Genomic DNA, 20,825 nt, shown 5'->3' with positions numbered 1-20,825 from the left:
AGCTAGTGTTATTGTAATGCTTAATATTTGAAACAACTCAAATTCATTAAACATTTGGTTATTTAAGACGGGTTGGAGGTTATCCTAACTTTAAGAAGTTATTTACGATGATTTTTAAGAACATTCTTTTCGGGAATATGAATACTTCTTAAATTTTATCCTAAGAACAATCTTAAGAAAAAAAGATAAGAACATTCTTAAGTTTTAGGGAATACAAAATATTACCTTTTTTCTTTTTCTTAAAGTGTCATGAACACACATCAGTTTAACACAGAAAGAGCATAGTTACTTTTTTGTCCATTGTTCTTTGAATTTTCTGTGTATCTACTTCTGTGTATCAGAATAATTCATCGTGTCATTGCGTTCATGATCAGATGTATCAGTATGAGTGTATCAGTGTCCTCATTTGCACATATATTTAATTTAAAGACAACGTGATTAAATATATGTGCATACACGGTGCTGCTGGTTCATGTTCAGAACACTACAGTAAATGAAGTATATCCATTAAAACTTGAAACATGCTTACTTGAGTCCATGTGTGCAATGATCCGCATTGCGAGCGTTGTTAAACTCATCGCTGCGTTCCGCGCAGAAACCGCTCTCATGCAAGCTCCCGCATGTTGTAACATAGGCATACTAAATATTGTTACAGTCATATTTTCGTTGTGTTGGTAGTCAAACTCCAGCTCTGACAGTATCGGAAAATGAAACAACACTTTTTTGCTACTGTGCAGAGGAAACATACACTTATTACATTGTGCCTGAATGCAACGCTGAACTGGCAGAGGTGAAAAAACTGCTGAAATTTGTTTTCAGTGATGTAGCCTACATATCCGTTCACATCTAAAAAAAATTGGGGGGGTTTCATGGCCATTTAAGTTAAAAAATATAAAGAAAATGGCAGTTAAGAAATGTTTTATATATTTATGTTTTGTGAATCCCGACCCCAGGTGAACAAAGATTGATAATAGTGGCATTTCTATATAGGCGCCATCATGTTTGATTTATTCAAAGATATGGTGCCTGCAAATATCGTCAATAAAGCCGCTTCCAAAAATTATACAGACAAATATGTGTGTGAGGAAATATCGTTTCAAAATTGTGCTTAAAATCGAAATCGAGCATATCGCACTTCCTTAGTTACGATGGTAATCGCACAACTCTACCACTACACATTTCTGCTGTTGCACATGTTTATACACCTCTTAGTCCACAAATGATCTACACACAAATTAGTTTTGTTTGCATTTCATGAATGAGGCCTATTGGTTGGAGAAGTGGCCTGGAGGGCAGAGCTCGCGTAAACGGAGACAGCCATTTAATGTACCCCACTGCGTGATGAATGGCCTCATCCATCAAAGGCAGAGCTCCACCATCCTACAACAAATCAACTTCGCTTTTAATGTGCTGCTGGTTTGATGTATGCTGTTTATTTTAATACTGCATCCATATGTCAGAGAATACCTACATTCTCTCCCTTTTTCTCGGCTTGTGAAGATTAGGTTCTAAACAAAAAGGTCTGAACCACTTCTGCCGCGCCTCGCTATTTTAGGACGCAGGGTAGCAAAAATAAATCATCCTGACAAATTCTCTCCTTTTTTAAAGAACACATACACACAAAAAGCACAAGACATCGCCAAAGTAGCCATGTTGAGAAATTCAATTATTGAACAGCCATGATCCAACAAAGATGTGTAAAAGCCAAAGCTAATTGTGGTGATGAATAGATCCATCTTCAGCAGGGCCTACATAGTGCTTTACAGCATACAGCACAATTAAAATCAAAATCAAATAAAAACATTAAACGTTTAGCAAACACAAATAAAAGTGGTGCCACTGGACAGTTCTGATTGTTCGAGGGGGTTCCTCTCTGACTGTGACAGTGTCCTCCAGTACAGCATCTGTTTAAAGTAAGCAATAAGGTACGAGAGGCTGTGCTGTATCGTGAATAAGTCACGGCTGAAGGGCGCTGTTAGGCACGACGCGAAGCGGAGTACCTTATTGCTTTTATAAAACGGTTACCACACAATACAAACATTAAAGCCGAAAAATATGCATCTATGCAACTTTCATGAAGTAAAATCACCCACCTTCCTTCTGCTGGAAAAAATAGTCCCTGACCGTAAACAGCAACAGAAGTTACATACATTAGATGGCGGCAGAGACTGTCTTTATGAGTGAGCCCGTTAGTAGAGAAGACTTTTATATTGAAAGGACTCAAACTTGTGATCATGGAGAAGGAAGACGTAACTGACAGATGACTATAGGGCAAGGGAAAACCCCTTAACTGTTAAAAGGACAAGATATCGCAGGGGACATTCAAACAGATTTTTTTATTCTGAATATAGGACTGACCTGAAGGAAAATGCTATGTTTACTGTAAATGCAGTTACACTCGCTTACTCGATCTCTCACGATACTCTACTATAGCTTCAATGAACAATATCAATGAGATCAAACATGTGTTTAAGTTGCTAAGAGTGATTGCTAGGGATGTTCTGTAGTGATACATAGAACTGTGGGGTGAAGCGGTCATAGCCGTGTTTTATCGTGAATATTGACGTGAAGCTATTGACCGATCAGAATCAAGGATTGGAACTGACCGTTTTATAAGGGAATATGTTGTACACTCTTGTAGTATCCACTTATGAAGTCAAATTTTCTTGTACCAACAACTGTTATATAAACAGGATTGCTATTTTTCTGTCATCATTTCCTCACCTTCATTTGGTTCCAAACCCATAAACCTTTCATTACTTTTCAAAATACAAATGAATATATTTTTAATAAAACATGAGAGATTTCTGTACCTCCAGTCCATTTACCCAAATTTTTCATGCTTCAAAAACTTGCGGCAAACATAATCTATATGAATCGAGTGGTTGAATCTAAGTATTTTGAAAGGATATGATCTCTTTATATAATGAAAAGACTTAGTTTAGGGTTGTATTCAATATAAACAGTGATCAGTGCACATAAATAGAGCACATGAAATATGGTCAATTGAATCTCAACCGTACTTGCCTGACACACAAGATTTAACCTACTGTAAATGGTTCTTGTGGAAGCTCAAACATGCTTGTGCAACATGCGAGAACAATCCTCGCTGGTTCTCTGCATAATTTTTTGGTGAACTATCCCTTTAAGACTTTTTTTAGTCAGCATGAAACAAAAGTTCTAATTGAAATGACTTCTTGAATGAGAAAATAAATGTAGTGTGGGACTTGATTTTGTCCATCAGGAATTGATTGGATTTTTGGAACGTTATGGTTTGCAATAGATTGCATCAATCGGGTTCCAGGAGTAAATTCTCCAAAGGGAAATAGATTTTTAGCAATAACTTAAAGACAGCCCTACTGTGAGCTAAGAGGTTGTTAATCAATAGTATTTGTTTCTGTTGAAGCCTCCAGCCTGCATTATTTCAACTTAGTTTTAAAATAATCGTGTTTCACAGCTGAATTCATGGTGAAAAACTACATTACCCATGATGCCATAAAGAAAAATCCACCAATCAGAGAGTCAGAACAAGCAAATCAAGCCAAAAGCGCAATTGACGAAATCAAGTCAGTCTATTTGATTATATGAATATTTTGCAATAAACTTAATATACTGTTTAAATATATATTAATTTGGTCATGCTGTTCGCAATGCTTCATGGGATTGTAGTTCCTTCCCTCATTGAATTTTAGTGACATTTTCCAATACTTTTTTGATTCAAATCAAAGTTTGTAAGATTAAGATTCACCAGGCTGGTTGGCCTGGTTCATGGCTAATAACACTTTAACAAAAAAATACTTCCGGAACCAACGTCGCTGAAAAAGTGGGCGGGCGGTGTTTCACTCTACTGCTGTGACCTCATGTGAGTGACAGGTTGCCCTGCCAATAAATATGTCATCAGAGACGAGAAAAGATCCTGCCGCGAGGAAGACAGGAAGTTATTTTGATTAAAGATTACGAGGGCACATTAAAAAACATTCATCATAACAATGGTAATATTCCATAAAAAATAAGAATTGTCCATTTTGATTTCAAGGTGACTTTTACAACCATCCACATTGCGAGGACATCACTTGCATATGCAACTAAATTTTGTGCTAGGTAACTAAATAATGTCTGTTATTAGCCATTAGCTAAAAAACTTTTAGATTTCACTTGCCAGTGATTGAGTTAGAAACTAAGAATAAGTTAAGAACATATTTATTTTCATGGTGTGTTATACGTTATGATCGCTTTCCACTAGAATTCTCTAACTGATCTATTTATAGAAAAGAATGTGTAAGCTTGTTCATGAGGCCGTAGAAACAGGCGTTCTAAATTTGAATTAGGTTGGAAAACAGCGAATTGGACCACAGTGTTCCCTCCAGGGCCGGCCCGAGGCATAAGCGAACTAAGCGGCTGCTTGGGGCCCCCTCGCCACCAGGGGGCCCCCTATCGAGTTTTTTTTTTTTTTTTTTTACATATTAATTAACTTAAACAAGTGACATAAATGAATAAAAGGATTAATAATTGAAGACAAGAAAATTCTGATTTCATGATCAATATACCTGCTTACAACTGCTGCTGTGTCTGCCAGTGTTTGAGTCATGCGCATAACCTCGCGTTCATAGACAACTCGTGCGCAAAGTCACGGTAATGTTAAGTCATGTCACAAAAATTTGATTTGATCAATGATTTATCCTTTAAATGTAATGATATTCAGAACAGAACAAGAATAAAAAAATAACTATGAACAAGCCAAAACGAAATAATTTAAAGCGAAAGTGAAAGTAAGCGGCGTTGGGCTCACGTATCTCTCTCATTAGAATCAAAATGTTTCAACATTCGCGATGGATTTGGATGGTAAAATAAAAACATACTCCGTCATGTTCATACAAGACATCATTCAAACTGCAAAGTGTTGCAAAACGTTGGAGGACATTTTGCAAATATATTTTTTTTATATGTTTTGTGACAGTTTGTTTTCAGAAGTTTCCAAGAGTTAGTAAAAGAGTAAAGAAAAAGTTAATACTTTAAGTATCTAATTTTTATTAAGTATTTATTTTTTATTAATACATAACCTCATTGTATTAATTTATAATGTAACATTATAGCGTGAAATTTTGTCAATAATCGTCAAGCACAGGTGACTCTGCGTGGTGGGAGGGGGCCCCCAAATCAAATTCTGCTTAGGGCCCCCAAAAGGCTCGGGCCGGCACTGGTTCCCTCGCATTTACAGGGCACTATTCCTCTATTGATATCAACGGATTCACAACGTTCTCTGATGGGACTGTAATCTATTGTGTGTGAACGCTCTTCCTCACCGTCACTTTGCTAATGATATCACATAAAATGTATATTTGTAAAAGACACAAGCTGTGTGTGTGTGTGTGTGTGTGTGTGTGTGTGTGTGTTTGTGTGTGTGTGTGTGTGTGTGTGTGTGTGTGTGTGTGTGTGTGTGTGTGTGTGTGTGTGTGTGTGTGTGTGTGTGTGTGTGTGTGTGTGTGTAGTCTGGCAATATTGAATACTGTCAAACTCTATTAGGAAAAGTATTTTTTGTGCCTCCTTTAAAGGAAACAAATCAACTACTGAGAAAAACAAACTGTTATTTATTTCCCTATTTTCTCTTATCATTTCTCCTCTTTCCCTTTAATCAGTAAGTCCCACACTTGCCTGTCCCAGATGCTGCTTTAATAATCACATTTCCCCCACAGTTAAAGTCAGCTGCAATTCATTAACTCTGCTATTGTCGCTCTGCCACATTCCCACTGCTGGCATTTCGGATGAAACCCGGTTGATTTTATGACTGTGGATTTGCATGTTTATTAGACGTGACGGCTTCACATTTCATCTGCACATGGTGTAGTCAGACGGATCATCAGATAATGACTGGATGACACTGACCTCATCATGATGCGATTAAGATGATGTGCACGTGCATTGATCACCTTGCGGTCACGGAAGCCGACTCTCTGTTTCTTTTTCTTCCCATCCGATCCCGCCTCATCTTCCTCCTCCCCGCCACTGGACTCGAGAGCGCCGTCTGACACCTCCTCCTGCACCACATCATTCAGAGGCTCCTCCTCCTGCATCTGCTCCTCATGCTTCACTGAAGACGCTGCTTCAGCATATGCTCTGCCGGGTAGGAGAGAGTATGCACATCAGTCACACTGAAAATATACAGTAGTAATACTGTACATCTTAAATAGTCTCTTGCGCTCATTAAGGCTGCATTTATTTGATAAAAAAATACAGTCAAAACTGCAATATTGTGAAATACGTTTTCTATTTCAAAAAGTTATTTATTACTGTGATGCAAAGCTGAATTTTCAGCATCATTCAGCCTCAATTTTTCAGTGTCACATGATAATCAGAAATCATAATAATATGATGATTTGCTGCTCCATAATCATTTATAACGGTACTAATCCGTACTGAAATGATCAATAATGATGTTATCAATGTTTTTGCTGCTTAATCTTTTTGTGGATACACTACTATTCAAAAGTTTGGGATTTTATAAAGAAAGAAAGAAATTGATACTTTTATCCAGCAAGGATGCATTAAATTGATCAAAAGTGACAGTAAAGACTTTTATAATGTTACAAAAGAAAAATTCTGTTCTTTCAACATTATATTCATCAGAGAATCCTGAAAAAAAATCCACAAAAATATTAAGCAGCAAAAACATTTTCAACAATGATATATAATAAGAACCATTAATAACAACTGAGCACCAAATCAGCATATAAAAGACTTCTGGAGGACACTGAAGACTGGAGTACTGATGCTGAAAATTCAGTTTTGCATCACAAAAATAAACTCAATTTTAAAATATATTAAAATAGAAAGCAGTTCTTTTAAATTGTAATAATATTTCACAATATTACTGTTGTTACTGTATTTTGATCAAATAAATGCAGCCTTGGCGAGCATAGAGACTTCTTTCAAAAACATTAATCAATCTAAATTATTACAAATTTAACCAGTAGTTTAATCTAGCAAACTGTGCCTTAATCCAAGGCCTTAATCCTTAGTCTAGCAAACTGTCCACAGTTTTTGTCATCTGTCCTCATACCATTCCTTTTAAGCAATCACACTTATACTTTCTGGCAGATATAATAAAATATCATTGATTAAACTGAAGCAATTTTGACTTGGGCCAGCTAGCAACAACCCAGGATACCCTAGCAACACCATAGCAATGTGCTAAAAACCACTCTGAACACCTTAGCAACACCCTGACATGATGGTTTTGAGTTTTGCGTAGGTAAACACCTCTCATTTTTTCTTCAAAAAAATTTAAAAATCTAGTTTACTCCGCATTACACATGGGAACCAATGTTGTCAAGCTGTCTGTGTGTGTATCTCTAGATGTGTGCCTCATACTAAAAGTCATTGAAGAGTGCAAGGAGGTCAATATCTTCAGGACACAAAGCAGTAATTGGAAAAAAGGCCTGCCGTTGTGTTGATGGGACGTGTGTTTGAAGGTGTGTTCAATAACTCAATATAATGTGACACAGGGAAAATGACTGCACAGACTGAGAACTAAAATGCCACCTTGTCCCATAACTCCTTCATTCTATAGATCACGTCCCAGATGCATTTCTCTATTTTGCTGACATATCAGATCCTCTATTCATACACACAGGACCCTGCATTGGACTGGCCTTCACCCAGACTGCAGATGAATCTCTGCAGATATGGGCTCCATAAGGACACTTCTATTACAACACTTTCTCCTATCCCAGTTTAATATAGCTATATGTTAGCCATTCATAGGAAGACTTCTCCAACAACTGGTGAATCTCACAAAAAAATGAACATTTTAAAGTCATATTTCTCTGGATGCACCACCAAATATTAAAATTATGGCCTATACTGATAAAGCGATGTTATGGCTGATAACTGATATTAGGCTAATATTAAAATGATATAGTAAACTATAAAAAAAAAGAAGTATAGTTTTAAGCGCTACAAGTGAATTTAGGAAACACAGCAGTTTGAAAAATGGAAAGATCTAGTGTATTTAAGAACAGTGCAATTCAATTAGCAATTCTATTTAAGATTAACTTTAATGGGGTCTTATTATGCCCTTTTAAGAAGTCTTGATTTTGTTCTTGGGGTGTACTAGAATATGTTTTCATGCTTGATTGTTCAAAAAACATTATTTTTCACACACTTTACAATATTACAGAACCTCTCTCCCCAGTATGGCTTCAACATACCAATTTCGATTAAGCCCCTCCTTCCGAAATACGAAATGTGCTGTGATTGGTTAGCTGGCCTAGTGTGTTGTGATTGGCACCGCTTAGGGCGTGTTCTGGAAATGTCCCGCCCCTCCAAAACTGCGAGTTCTTCGCTAGTGTAAATATGAATAAGGACGGCGTCAATTTCAAAACAATTCAAGCTCGATTCAGACCCTGACAATGTTAACGAACAAAAGGACTGTGCAGAATGGATGTCATGCAAAGACTTTGCAAGTACGGATTTCACAGCATGTTTCAGAGTGGTATTTCTTTTTGTAATTTTCTTATACATTATAGATACAATGTCATCCACCATTTAATCGTGATATTTGTCAGAAAACTAAGGTAATACAAACAGATAACAAAACCATGGTAAATTTTCCTAAAAAGCGGTGAACCGTCTTACAAAAGAGAGAGCATACAAAAGCAACAGAAAACAAGCGGTTCTCCATAAACTGTGCAGGCAGAGATTAACCCTTTGGTTTTAATGTTCAGTAACAGTATTTAAAATAAATTCTAACCGCTGTCCACTGTTCGTCAGCCAAATGAGTTTAGTTTTAGAAACGATGTGGGAAAAACAGTGTCTCATTGACATAGTGACAACACTGTCTTCTCTAATGCAGTTCTCAACCAAGCCTCATTCCATTTTTTGCGTTCAGACTGAGGTCGCATTGCAAAACATCTGACCTGTATCGAATCTAGTACCACATATGGAAGTGGCCCAAATCAGAATTGAAAAGATCAGATTCCATGTGGTTTATGCCCTTTCACAGTCTTGAGAAAAACAGACCTGAGTCACATGTGAGCAAAAACATGGATTTGGGCCACATTTACCTGCAGTCTGAACGTACGTAGCATAAGTTATGTGCTAGTCAGAATGTGTAACTCCTGTTGTAGATGCACTCTTCCCGTAACAACATTCTGAACGGCAACTAAACCCTAAGAATTCACAACGTTTTATTACAATAGTGTTCTCTTTATAACGTTATGTGACAGTCCCAATCATACTTATTAATAGGGGTGTAACGATACATCGTTATATCGAGATATTGCGATATAAAAATTTGACGACATGTATTATCCAAGGCTCAGCTTACTGTATTTATAAAGGTATAAATTCACCCAAAAATGTAAATTCTGTCATCATGTACTCACCCTCATGTCGTTTAAAACGACAAAAGATTTTCGTTTAACTTCCAAACACAAATGGAGATATTTTTTATGAAACCTGAGAGATTTCTGTCCCTCCATTTAAAGTCCATTCCTCTAAAACTTAAAGCAACACTAAGGAACTTTTCCTCTTCGGTCGCCCTACAGGTTGGAAGCGGAATTGTCCATTACCGCTGTCGTAAATAATTTGGCTTGAGAAAGCCGGACCAGATAGTTTGAAGAAGTTTTAAAAGTTTGAAGTTTAAAGTAGTTTGAAGTTTAAAGTAGTTTGAAGTTTAAAGTGATTAGATAGATAGATAGATAGATAGATAGATAGATAGATAGATAGATAGATAGATAGATAGATAGATAGATAGATAGATAGATAGATAGATAGATAGATAGATAGATAGATAGATAGATAGATAGATAGATAGATAGATAGATAGATAGATAGATAGAATTTTTTTTAAATTTTCACACACACACACAAAAAAAACATAATATTACAACTTACAATTGCACAAAGGCTGTGAATGCACAAAGCAAACTTATAGTTATGAAGGTGTAACTCCGTTGTGGATGCGGTCTTCCCGTAACAACGCACTAAAACACAGGCGTACAAAGAACTCACAACATTCATTTACAGTAGTTTTCTCATTATAATTTTATGTAGTTTATATGCCAGACTAGCACGTTTCACTCAACTGTATTTTCCTTTTCAAATTGATTCCAATCATATTGATAATTCAAAACCATAATGGCGGACACTGCGCAATTGAAGTGTCTCAGCTGAAGGAAATAACCTAACATATCAGTGGACAAGTATATGGTGAGAAAGTCTAAGTGTCCACAGTGGTCCATACCTCGTCCACAATAGTCCAGCGCTGGCTGAGATACCCGTCACCCCCGCCAGGGCGGCCAACATCAGTCTACGCCGCTGATGAGAACGGAAGGCACCGGTATGATGCCTCCTTGACAACTGCACCATCCCGACGGATGCAGCCGTCAGTGCCCGCAAGCGGTACATACTGCAAGAAGATGGAAAGAGAGAGTGATTATTATGCAAATAATACTTTTAATACAGAATGAGAATCACATTCATATGCAAATATCTCCAGGAGTGACACAAATGACACCATTTCAAATATATAATCAGGGCAGTGAACTAGCGTTATAAACTATCAAGCTAAATGAAATTCATCCAACGTCGAACAGGCCCATTCCGCCTCCCTTTCATCAGGAGATTTGGGCCAATCCTAAATGGCAAGATATAATGTGATTCTGTCTGAAATTAAAACTGTAAATGGGGGTTCTGGATCCTTCCAGAACACAGCATGGATTATGCTGAATCCCTGCACTAGCACATCTCCCACAACCCTGAGCTTGCACTCCCAAAAAACTAATTATACAGCAGTGCAGGAACAAGCCAGATTTTTAACAATAGACTTAAGAAAGCCATGAAATGAAATGGGGCTTTGAGGCTTTTAGTCCATGTCTTTTTTATTTTTATTTGAGGTCATCTTTAAGCAAATGCACTCTTAAAAATTTACAAAACAAACTTTTATGAGATGCAAGTATATCAAATGTAATTTTTTTGTCGTCTGGGCAAATAGTGCAAAAAATGTAAGTGAATGTAAAAAGTCAAATCACATTTGAAGTGATCACCATCAAATTGGTTTTGATGGATCACATCACGTACTTAAGTATTTATAAGAAAAAAGTAGGGGTGTGACAAGATCTTGTGACGATATTTCTCGTCGAGGTGAAAATCTGTCTCGAGATATCAGCATGAGGGAGTCGAGTTTGTGGCAAACCTTGCTGTTTGTTTGGAATTTTACACTACTATGGCCAACTGTCCTTATAAAAAAAAAAAAATCTATTGCCTTAAAAATAAATAAAAGTCATTGGACAACATTACTTGCGTATAAAGAATCAAAATGCACCTGCCATGGATAAATAAAATTGAATAGCCTCCGCACAGACAGTTCATGAAATGATTTTAATTAAACAATATTGTTGATTAAATAATAAGAGTGCGCTATATTATTAATAATGCATAATTTTTTTTTAAAGAAACATCTAAAATGAATATTACCGTTTCAAATAATGGCATTGAGCTGAAGAACTGAATGAACACCGGGAAACTGAAGGGCTTTGTAAGCAGGTTAATTAACTCAACGAAATGCATCATAAACTAGATAAACCAGGTATTTATACAACATAAACATTATATTACAACTTAATGACACGAATGCACAAGTGAACTTGAAGTAATGTGCTAGTCAGACTGTGTAATCCTGTTGTGGATGTGCTAATCCCGTAACAATGCACTAAAACATCAACTAAACCCAATTCACAGCTCACTCTCTATAATTTTATGTACATGACAGTCTCAATTATAGTTATAAATGTTGTGCATTGCTCTTAGAACTGAGTGCACTGCACTACACCAGTCAACTGAAGGGCTTTGCAGGTGGATTATTTAATTCAACAAAACGCGTGAGATAAATCAGATATTTACACAACATAAACATAATATTACAACTTTAAGATATTTGACCAATAACATTAAAAATGAACATGTATCGACAAATATGGTGGCCAAAATATATTATGCATCCCTATTTATTATCGCCTCATTGTTATTTGTATTTTAAGTCATTTTAAATGCTATTGTTCTATTTTTATTACCACAAAATTATCCAATTACTCGATTAATCATCTGATTATCTAACCAACTGATTATACTCAATTACCAAAATACTCGTTAGTGTCAGCACTAGATTAGTTAAAGCATATCTAAATGCACCTGTATTGTTTTGCATTTTTGATCGTCACACCCCTAGTGAAGTAAACTAATGCAGGGAGGAGATCCAGTCAGATGATTAATTCAAATTTTATTTCTTAACAGCAGACAGTCAAATAATAAATGAAGAGTAAAATTCATTCATTCATAATCAGGATTACATTTTTTATTAAGAACCATAAATGAACAGTTAAAATCACTTCGAATATTTCTAAGTAAAATATAATTAAAAAACTTTGGGTATAATATTCTTGCCTAAAGATAAGTAAGTTGTTTAAGAGATCTCTTTTTGAAAGGACAGGTTGCGAAGGAGCAAGGTCTGAGTGCAAGGTAACACTCACCTGTACAGAAACTGATCTCCCTATTATACAGTTTCTAATAGGAAGAGAGCAAAGTTCCTCTTATCATAGTATATCGCATCGAAGCAGACACACAAGACACAAACACATCTAGTTCTCATGTTTTCACACACTGAGGTGTTAGCCCGTACACTGCAAGATGTTTAGCCAAGATAACATTCGTTTACAATTCTGAGACATTCGAGCATTTGTGGTCTGTCTATCGGAAACATATAGATTTTTGCCCTCATCTAAACAGCAAAAGTTTACCCAAAGTCAATCAGCTACATTTGAGGCATAAAGATTAATAAAAGAAAGGCATTAAACATACATTTCAAATGATAATAATGGTAAACATCAAAATTATAATAATGATTTCTTAAAATATGATGATTTTATTTGATTAAATGATATTTTAGAGCTAAATGATTAAATGATACAACATAAGCAAATGATAAACATAAGATAGATAGATATATTTCTTTTTCTGCTTCATCATAAAAAAAAATTCTTAGCTTTAGAAATAGACAGATAAAACCAAGATCTAATCTGTTTAGATCTAAATATTAGCAACTAGCTAATTTTTATCTTACCTGTTCGGCATCTAAAATTCTCAGAATTACACTTAAGTACAGTAACAACAACCAATTAATTAAGCGCTTTACATCCCTGTTAACAAAGTTATATCAGAGTTTTAAAACAGGATATATGCATTTTTTTAAACTGACAAAATGGAGGAACAGTGGGGAGCTGCTTTACATCTGACCAGACAATTTTCAGCCTTTATCAAATCATATCACAGCACCTACTGTAACCATTAGCTTAATATGGTATGATGCTATTTAGGTTAGCGATGGACTTACGAATATAACGTTATTCAAGCTCTTCTGGAACTGCTATATCTGAAATAATAGACCAAACAATATGAGGACACCGTTAGTGTGTCAAACCTACAATGTGTCTAAATGCACCGTATTTGATTCAAGGGCTACAGAACTGTTCATATTTGTATATTCACCACACAATGCTACTAAATAGCTTCAGAAAAGATAGGCACACAAGACGTCTGGACCATTTAGGATACTTTTATGGTGCTTTGTACGTGTTTTTCGAGCAAAGCGGCATCCATCTCCATTCACTCTTATTATATGGAAAAAATAAGACATTTTTCAAAAGTCCACCTTTCAAAACAAATTTCACAATCACAACATGTGTCTGGGTATATGATGACTCATGACTTTTCATTTTTGGGTGAACTGCTCCTTTTACGGGAATGACATATTGCAGTCAAACAGTGTACATACAACAACTTTTGATTGAAGCTGCAGGATAGCTCTTGAGACTTGTGATTTTCAATTTTCTATGCCAATTTTGTCAGACTCCCCCACATAAACAATCCAGCATCTGTTCATTTTTCTTTGAAATGGGCTACTTATGTCATCCACATCTTTTGACATCCAAGTGTAGGCAAAGAGGGACTGGTAAAATCTCCCTATGTGCTCTGCCTCGTTCGTAGGAAGGCAAAAGCTCCGTAGAGGCTAGAAGAGCCACCTGTCCGTTTTCCAATATTGACTGTAGTTTGATTGAGGTCCTGATTCAGCAGAACATAATGAGAGTGGGAGCGCTACATGCTAATTGGAGTGAGCGCTAGTGCGTGACATTGCAGACTGATGGCACTGGTCTCTGGGGAGGAGGACTTTGGGGCCGCGCAAAACTCTTCAAACGGAGCGGATACTGCATTAGCCCAATAAACACCCTAGTGGGTTCTATCAGAGTGAAAGCAACTGGTTTAAGCCTTCCTGAAGAACACTTATGTGCGGCTTCACATTGCAAGGATTTGGTTATGGCCATTACTATGTTATTAATGTAATATTTGCACAGTTTAATTGTAATTACAATGAGCTTTTTATTAAAATGTTACTTCCAATGGGAGTCGAAGGTGGAGTAGACAAACCATTTGGACAGACAATTAACCAAGTGTGATTACTAGTTAAAAATAATTGATAAAATCTCAAAATATTTATAAATCAGAATTGGAGTTTTGTAGCCTATTAGCCTCAAAGCCATCCTGTACTCCTAAAAGTTGAAAAATTTACTTTTCATGGGTCAATGATGTGATTATCTTTTTTCTATCCGAAAAAAATAATTTATTCAAACAACTCTCTACAATGCGAGTAAATCACTCGCATGTGCGACTAAATCTTCACTCTGGGAGACTAAATGTCTATAGCCATTGGCTAATAAATTGTTATTCTTACTCGCCATTGTATGTGTTGTAGGGCTAAGTATAAGTTAAGCATAGATATATTTTCACACGCTGAACACTGAATGACTGAGCGCTTGAGAGTTTCTAATAAAAGTTATATAGTTAAAAAGTGCTTGATTATCATTATAATGCCTGATTGATGTTAACATATGTCAGATATTTTAAAAGCTTTGCCATTTTACCAAGATAAGCTGATTTGGTGTAATCATATATATATATATATATATATATATATATATATATATATATATTACACACACACACCTACATGCGATACGAGAATCGATACGCTGGCGCCAAATATCAATATTTTAATTAATAAAATAAGGCGCTCTAAACAGATTTCCCTGCTCCCAGTGTCACTACTTCGTGGCTCCTCGAGGTGGCGCTCAAAACATGAATGAGGGAAACGTGAACATGAGTTAACTAGCCAAAGGCCCCGATCACACCTAACGCGTTTTTCAGGTTCGAAAACGCGAGGCACACAGCACTTTTACCATCACACAGAACGAGCAGTGCGCTGCGTTTTTTATGTTGCTAGGCAACCACTGAAACAACTGTCCTGTCAGTCAAGTAAACGTCAAATCAGCCTTTTATTAACTTTATTTACTTTCTGTTCACATTGTGGTAGTTACGGTTCGTGAACTCGTTAAGCTCCTGGTAACCCGCGAGAGCACCACAAGTTTATCCTCCATCATCGCACTCTCCGGGCGTTCAGGCAACTGTAGCTTTCATCACTAAAACGGAAATCCCGCCTCTCCATTCATTCGATTGGACAGTGGAAAAAACCGCGATAGGAGTTGCTTTTTTTTCAACTTCAAAAACGCGAGGCGCAGCAGGCAAAAACGCGTCAGGTGTGATCGGCCTCTAAGGGGGTTTTAACGGGATGGCGGACAGCAGTGCGAGTTGAATAATAGATGCCCCATCCACATTTAAGTCCAAAGTCTGGACGCACCTCAGCTTTCATAACATTGATGGTACAAACAAAATCGACAAAGAAGAACTGCCTTTTCACTGTCATTTTGTTTTCATAGTTATACAGATATCATGATGTATCATTACAGGATTGTCTTGCAATATATTGATTATCGCAGAATTGCTGTATCGTGATGGTATCGAAAAGTATTGTGAGGAAACCTGTGATTCCCACCCCTAATAGAGAAGACTCCTGCAGACATTTATGACTGAGTGTCAAGATCAATAGGCCTTGAAATATAACATATTATAATTTTTTTTAATGACAAGACAAGGTTGTACAATGTGATGTGGTGCGGCTCCCAAAAAAAAAATCATTATTGGTCAACTTTTTACCTTGAAAAACATTTAAAACAATCGTATAGTTCATTGACCTCTAGGGATGCACCGATACCACTTTTTCCAGACCGAGTCCGATACCGATACTTTCATTTTTGGTACTCGCCGATACCGTAACCGATACCTGTATTTTTAATTTTCAATTAATTTTTAATTCATGCATTTGTAATTTTTTTAAATGTATTGGTAGAGAAACCAAAAGCATATCAATCATATTAGTTGTTTATTAAATTTAAACTTAATTTGTTCATCAACTATATATTTAATGCACTGCATATTCATTACTGTATAAATTAAATATAGATGGATCTTTTTGTAAAGTTAAAAAAAGGTAGCCTATTTAGTCAAGAGCAGTGAGTAATTTATTTGTCCTTTGTTTGATTAACATTAAAACACAGCAGCAGATTAATTAAACTGCTGCACCTTTAAGACCGAACGCACGGACCCCATTTGAATTATACCAGAGACAATTTACTGTCTACGTTCACTTGAGATATAACAGACTTTGTTTACTAGGATACTCCCCAACAGTGAAAAATGAATTCATCCGTACAAGCGCAAGACGTGAAAGACTTTCATTCAGTATCGCGCGCTGTCTGAGGCGATGGTTTTCGGGCGCGCGCATTGGATGTTTGAAGTTCATGTAACTTCTTGACCTGCAAATGTCCTGTAATAATGTAGGCAACCACTCGTTAAATATAAATAAGGTAACAGTTCATGTTTTACTTACATATTATACAATTTAGTTTTAATCCAAATAACACGTGCTGAGTGAACGATCAGCAATCAAGAGCATTCAACAGAAGTGCTCTCTCTCTCTCGCTCTCTCTCTCTCTCTCTCTCTGGTCAGTTAACGTTAATAATAAGCTACATGCCTCGTTTTACTTTCTTTGCCATTGACATCCGACTGAACGACAAACTTTCCACTGACGTCTGATGCGCTCGACCAGCTCGCGCGTCTGTGCCGCTTGCGCGCTCAATCCACTGCGTGTTTTTCTCTTATCAGCTCGCGCACCACAGGCGTTACTATATTCTGTTTAATATTTCACTAATAAGATATATTTACCTCATAGACAGCCTTCTTTTTTTATCCCCATTATAATTTCTGTTGTCAGTGTTTCTTTGTCTGGACACAAACACCGTACACACGCTGCCTGGTATCGGTTGTTGGTATCGGGGCATTTTTACGAGTACGAGTACGAGTACATGAGCTCAGTATCGGCCCGATACCCGATACTGGTATCGGTATCGGTGCATCCCTATTGACCTCGACACATGCATTTAAATTCGACAAGTTTCTCTTTCTGGAAAACTGACCAAAAATATTGACGACTCAAGTTGGACTAACAAATACTGTAGTCCAATCAAAAGCTCTCTCGAATGAGAATGTCCTTCCCTGTGAACATAACTATAAATTACATCATGGTTAAATAGGTACAACAAAGGTTTCATTATCAACACAATGAAGGTTTCTGATGAAGGACAAACTGGCAAATTGTGTAAGATAATACAGTATATGAAATGCCATGCCAAGTGCCTCATTTAGACAGATTACCATTGCTTTCCTTAACATTAACCTTCACAGTTCATGGAGATTCAATTGAGTGGTGAATGTGATAATACAAGTTAGTCAAAAAGTTATATGCAATGCAAAGCCTTTACACTTTAAAATATAAGATTAACTAACAGAACATCAGCATTCTTTTCAGAAAGCTGAATTATCCACAAGTGATGTCCTATGAAACAGAAAATTTGATTCTTAGTCGGCTCCATTACAGTTGCTCTGTCTTTCCAAAATAGCTTAAAACTTGTAAGCTAGGTTGTATTTTGGACAGTAATTCAACTTGAGGGTGAGTAAATGATGACAGAATTATAATTTTTGGGTGAACTATCCCTTTAACTAAAATATACAAATGTATCTATAGCCTTGTTCAGACTATCAGTCCCAAATTAGGGCTTCACGATTAATTGCAAATTAACATGAAATCGCACTTAAACCGATTTGGCGTATTGCAATTATTAGCAAAGGCTGCGATTATTTTCAATGCGTAGCTTGTCAGTAAAGCACAGCTCTGTGATCAGTAGTAAATGCTGCTCTATCTGAGAGTCGCTTATAACGTGCATTTGAAAAAGCAACACGCGTCAAAAATCTTTCCAAACATGAGAAGCATTTATGAACCTCTTGTCCAACAAAAGACAACATTTACAAACATGTTTTTACTCCAAACTCACTTCATAACGACAGTTGAGCTCATCCTTCTGTGAGATGATGTGGCTTCTTACACAGATAAGGCAGTCGTGTGTTTATTAGTCATGTTCAACCAAAGCGTTTCAATCTTCTGTTTATTCAGCTACTGATAGTATGATGCCCATAGGGATTTCCTGGAATGATGTGTTATTTACTTCTGCAGGGTATATTTGGAGATTATGTTGTGAGCCTTTGCCAAATCGCATTCGGTTTCATTTCGATTAATCGTGCAGCCCAAGTCCAATTTTTTTGTGCATATCCAATTGAAATCCAATCAGATTTAGCAAGTGTGAACTTGCTAAATGGTGAATGGATTTTTTTTTTACAAATCCATTTCAAGCTACATTCATATGTGGTTTGAAATCTTATTAAAATCACATTTCTGGAAATCAGTTTCAGTCTGACCACTCAGATTAGATTTCGCATGGTTTGTGTGACTTAGTGTCACGCCACATAAAATGTAAAGTCAGACATTGTTATAGGAAACATGTCACAGAAGAAAGGTTGTGTTGTTGCAAAGTGCCAGACAAGTAGAAAATGATAATATAACGGAGACCTGTTTTGAAACCGGCAGAGACGACAGCACAGAAAAAGCCACGCATACCAGCCTCCTGCGTTTCTGCCGCTGCCTCATAAGACGAAGTAGTCCAGCGCAGAGGCTACACATTGTTATGTTGTAAATAAGACAACATCAGTTCTGCAAACCCCTCCATATTGCAGTTTTTGTAATATTATTATATTCTGGAAAACGAAAGAGTGGCATGTATGATTTACTCACTCTCCTATCATTCCAAACCCATATGTCATTTTTTTTCTTCAATTACAAAAGATGAAAATTAGCTTTAAAAGAGTAAGATATGGACTACTCTGAAGATACTTTCATGGTATTTTATGTTTATTTTTTTAAATGGATCTCTTGTGAAAAAGAAGTGTGCTTAATTGTATTGAATGTGCGCCTGTGGTGTACTTCAAATGAAAAGTATAGTAAAAAAAAAAAAATTATAATTCCAGAGAAGATAATTGAAAAAAGGCCACTAAAGTGAACTTAAAGAGAGTACAATATCACTGGAAAAAGAACGGTTATGATTAGGCAAGAGCTTTCGGACCAGCGTTAATATTAGGAAAGCGTTTCAGCACTGGAGAGATCTAAGCAGGAAGGCCTGAAAACAGACGGAAAGGTTGTTTCTGCTCCATAAATGAGTAAGATTGGTTTTGCGGTTTCACAGAACCAAGATATGCTGTTGTTGTAATGTTAGATATAGTAACAGTTTTGAGTGTCATTGAAGCATTATTTTGATAGATTATTTTATGATAAAGAGACATCCACTATTGCATTGCATTTTGGGGGCAGAGCAATGCAGTGTGTTTGTTTTTTTTCAAATAGTAAGTGTTTCTCAGAATTTTGTTTCTTCTGTGAATCACCAAAGAATATATTTTGAAAACCAGTGGAGTCTAAACAATATTGTACCACACTCACTTTCTTTGTACTAACAAAACGCAATTTTTTTGTGTTTCACAGAAGGAAATTTGGCCGATTAGTAAGGCCAATTATCTCAATATTTTAAAAAGCAGCCTGAACATTCAACAAAACATCTCTTTTTCTGTCCCACAGAAGAAATAAAGTTACAGGGGATTGGAAGCACACCAGCCCACTGACAGGAAAAACTGCAGTTATTGTGCGCCCAATTGGTTGAGCATAATTCCTCCATGTGTTTGAAACTTTGAGATTCCCAAACTGTTCTATTCAAAGAGAACTCTTTAACCTTGCTTCTCTGCAATCTACAACAGAAAACAGACTGCAGCAGTCTGGATTTCACATATCTAGTGGCAATCTGGTATCAGCTTCTCTCTATGCACCAGTGAACAGCCACAAGCCTCTCAGATAAGGTTCTGCCAGGGATTGCACCAACAGGAGACATCAGGGCCAACTTCACAGGCAGCCGAGGACTAACTTGACTAAGGACCAACATTGTTCCCTGTGTTAAGTGTTAAGCCACATTTCGTCTGTCTCCAAGCATTGCATGGATAAGTGCAGAGAGAGTTCCCCCGGGCACTTTAGTAAAAAGTGCTAAAGACTTCCTCTAAAAGAGCAAAACACAGAGCGTGTTTTTTTAAAGATGCCATTCTGCCTGTGTTTCTGGATGCAGTCGATATCTTTCAGCCTCAGATGGTCTCAAGTGCTTGGGTCTCAGCCACACTGAGACAGCATTTGTGGATGGCACATGTCCTCATTGCGAGAACATGACAATGGCATCGTTGCCGGATGGAATCTTCCCAGACTCCCGTCCATGACCTATAAATTCACTTTGTCTCTAACGGCGAAGGCTTACAGTGCAGCTGTACGAGGCTAGTCCTGAGCCAGGATTGATGCAGGAACTGCAATCGACTTCACTCTCAGAGCGACGCAGGTCACGTCCTATAGTGAACGTCATGTGTCCACCACGGTGGTCCAGGATCGCATCTCAGGAGTGCC

General features: G+C 36.9%; 1 protein-coding gene across 3 annotated transcripts in view; it reads right to left on the bottom strand.

The window, feature by feature from the left end:
* The window catches only part of micu1 (mitochondrial calcium uptake 1), a 94,577-nt gene that overhangs the window by 67,098 nt on the left and 6,654 nt on the right, over positions 1-20,825 (bottom strand). For all 3 annotated transcript variants that reach the window (XM_082154503.1, XM_082154502.1, XM_082154504.1), the window contains exons 2-3: positions 10,244-10,408; positions 5,928-6,114 (exon numbers count right to left, since the gene is read on the bottom strand). In XM_082154503.1, the coding sequence (XP_082010629.1) occupies positions 5,928-6,114; positions 10,244-10,407 (351 nt within the window). In that variant the 5' untranslated portion in view covers position 10,408. The remainder of the gene's footprint in view (positions 1-5,927; positions 6,115-10,243; positions 10,409-20,825) is intronic.

Source organism: Leuciscus leuciscus (assembly GCF_965113295.1).
Source record: "Leuciscus leuciscus genome assembly, chromosome: 22".
NCBI classification, from domain to species: domain Eukaryota; kingdom Metazoa; phylum Chordata; class Actinopteri; order Cypriniformes; family Leuciscidae; genus Leuciscus; species Leuciscus leuciscus.
This window is presented reverse-complemented; position numbering and strand designations above follow the sequence as displayed.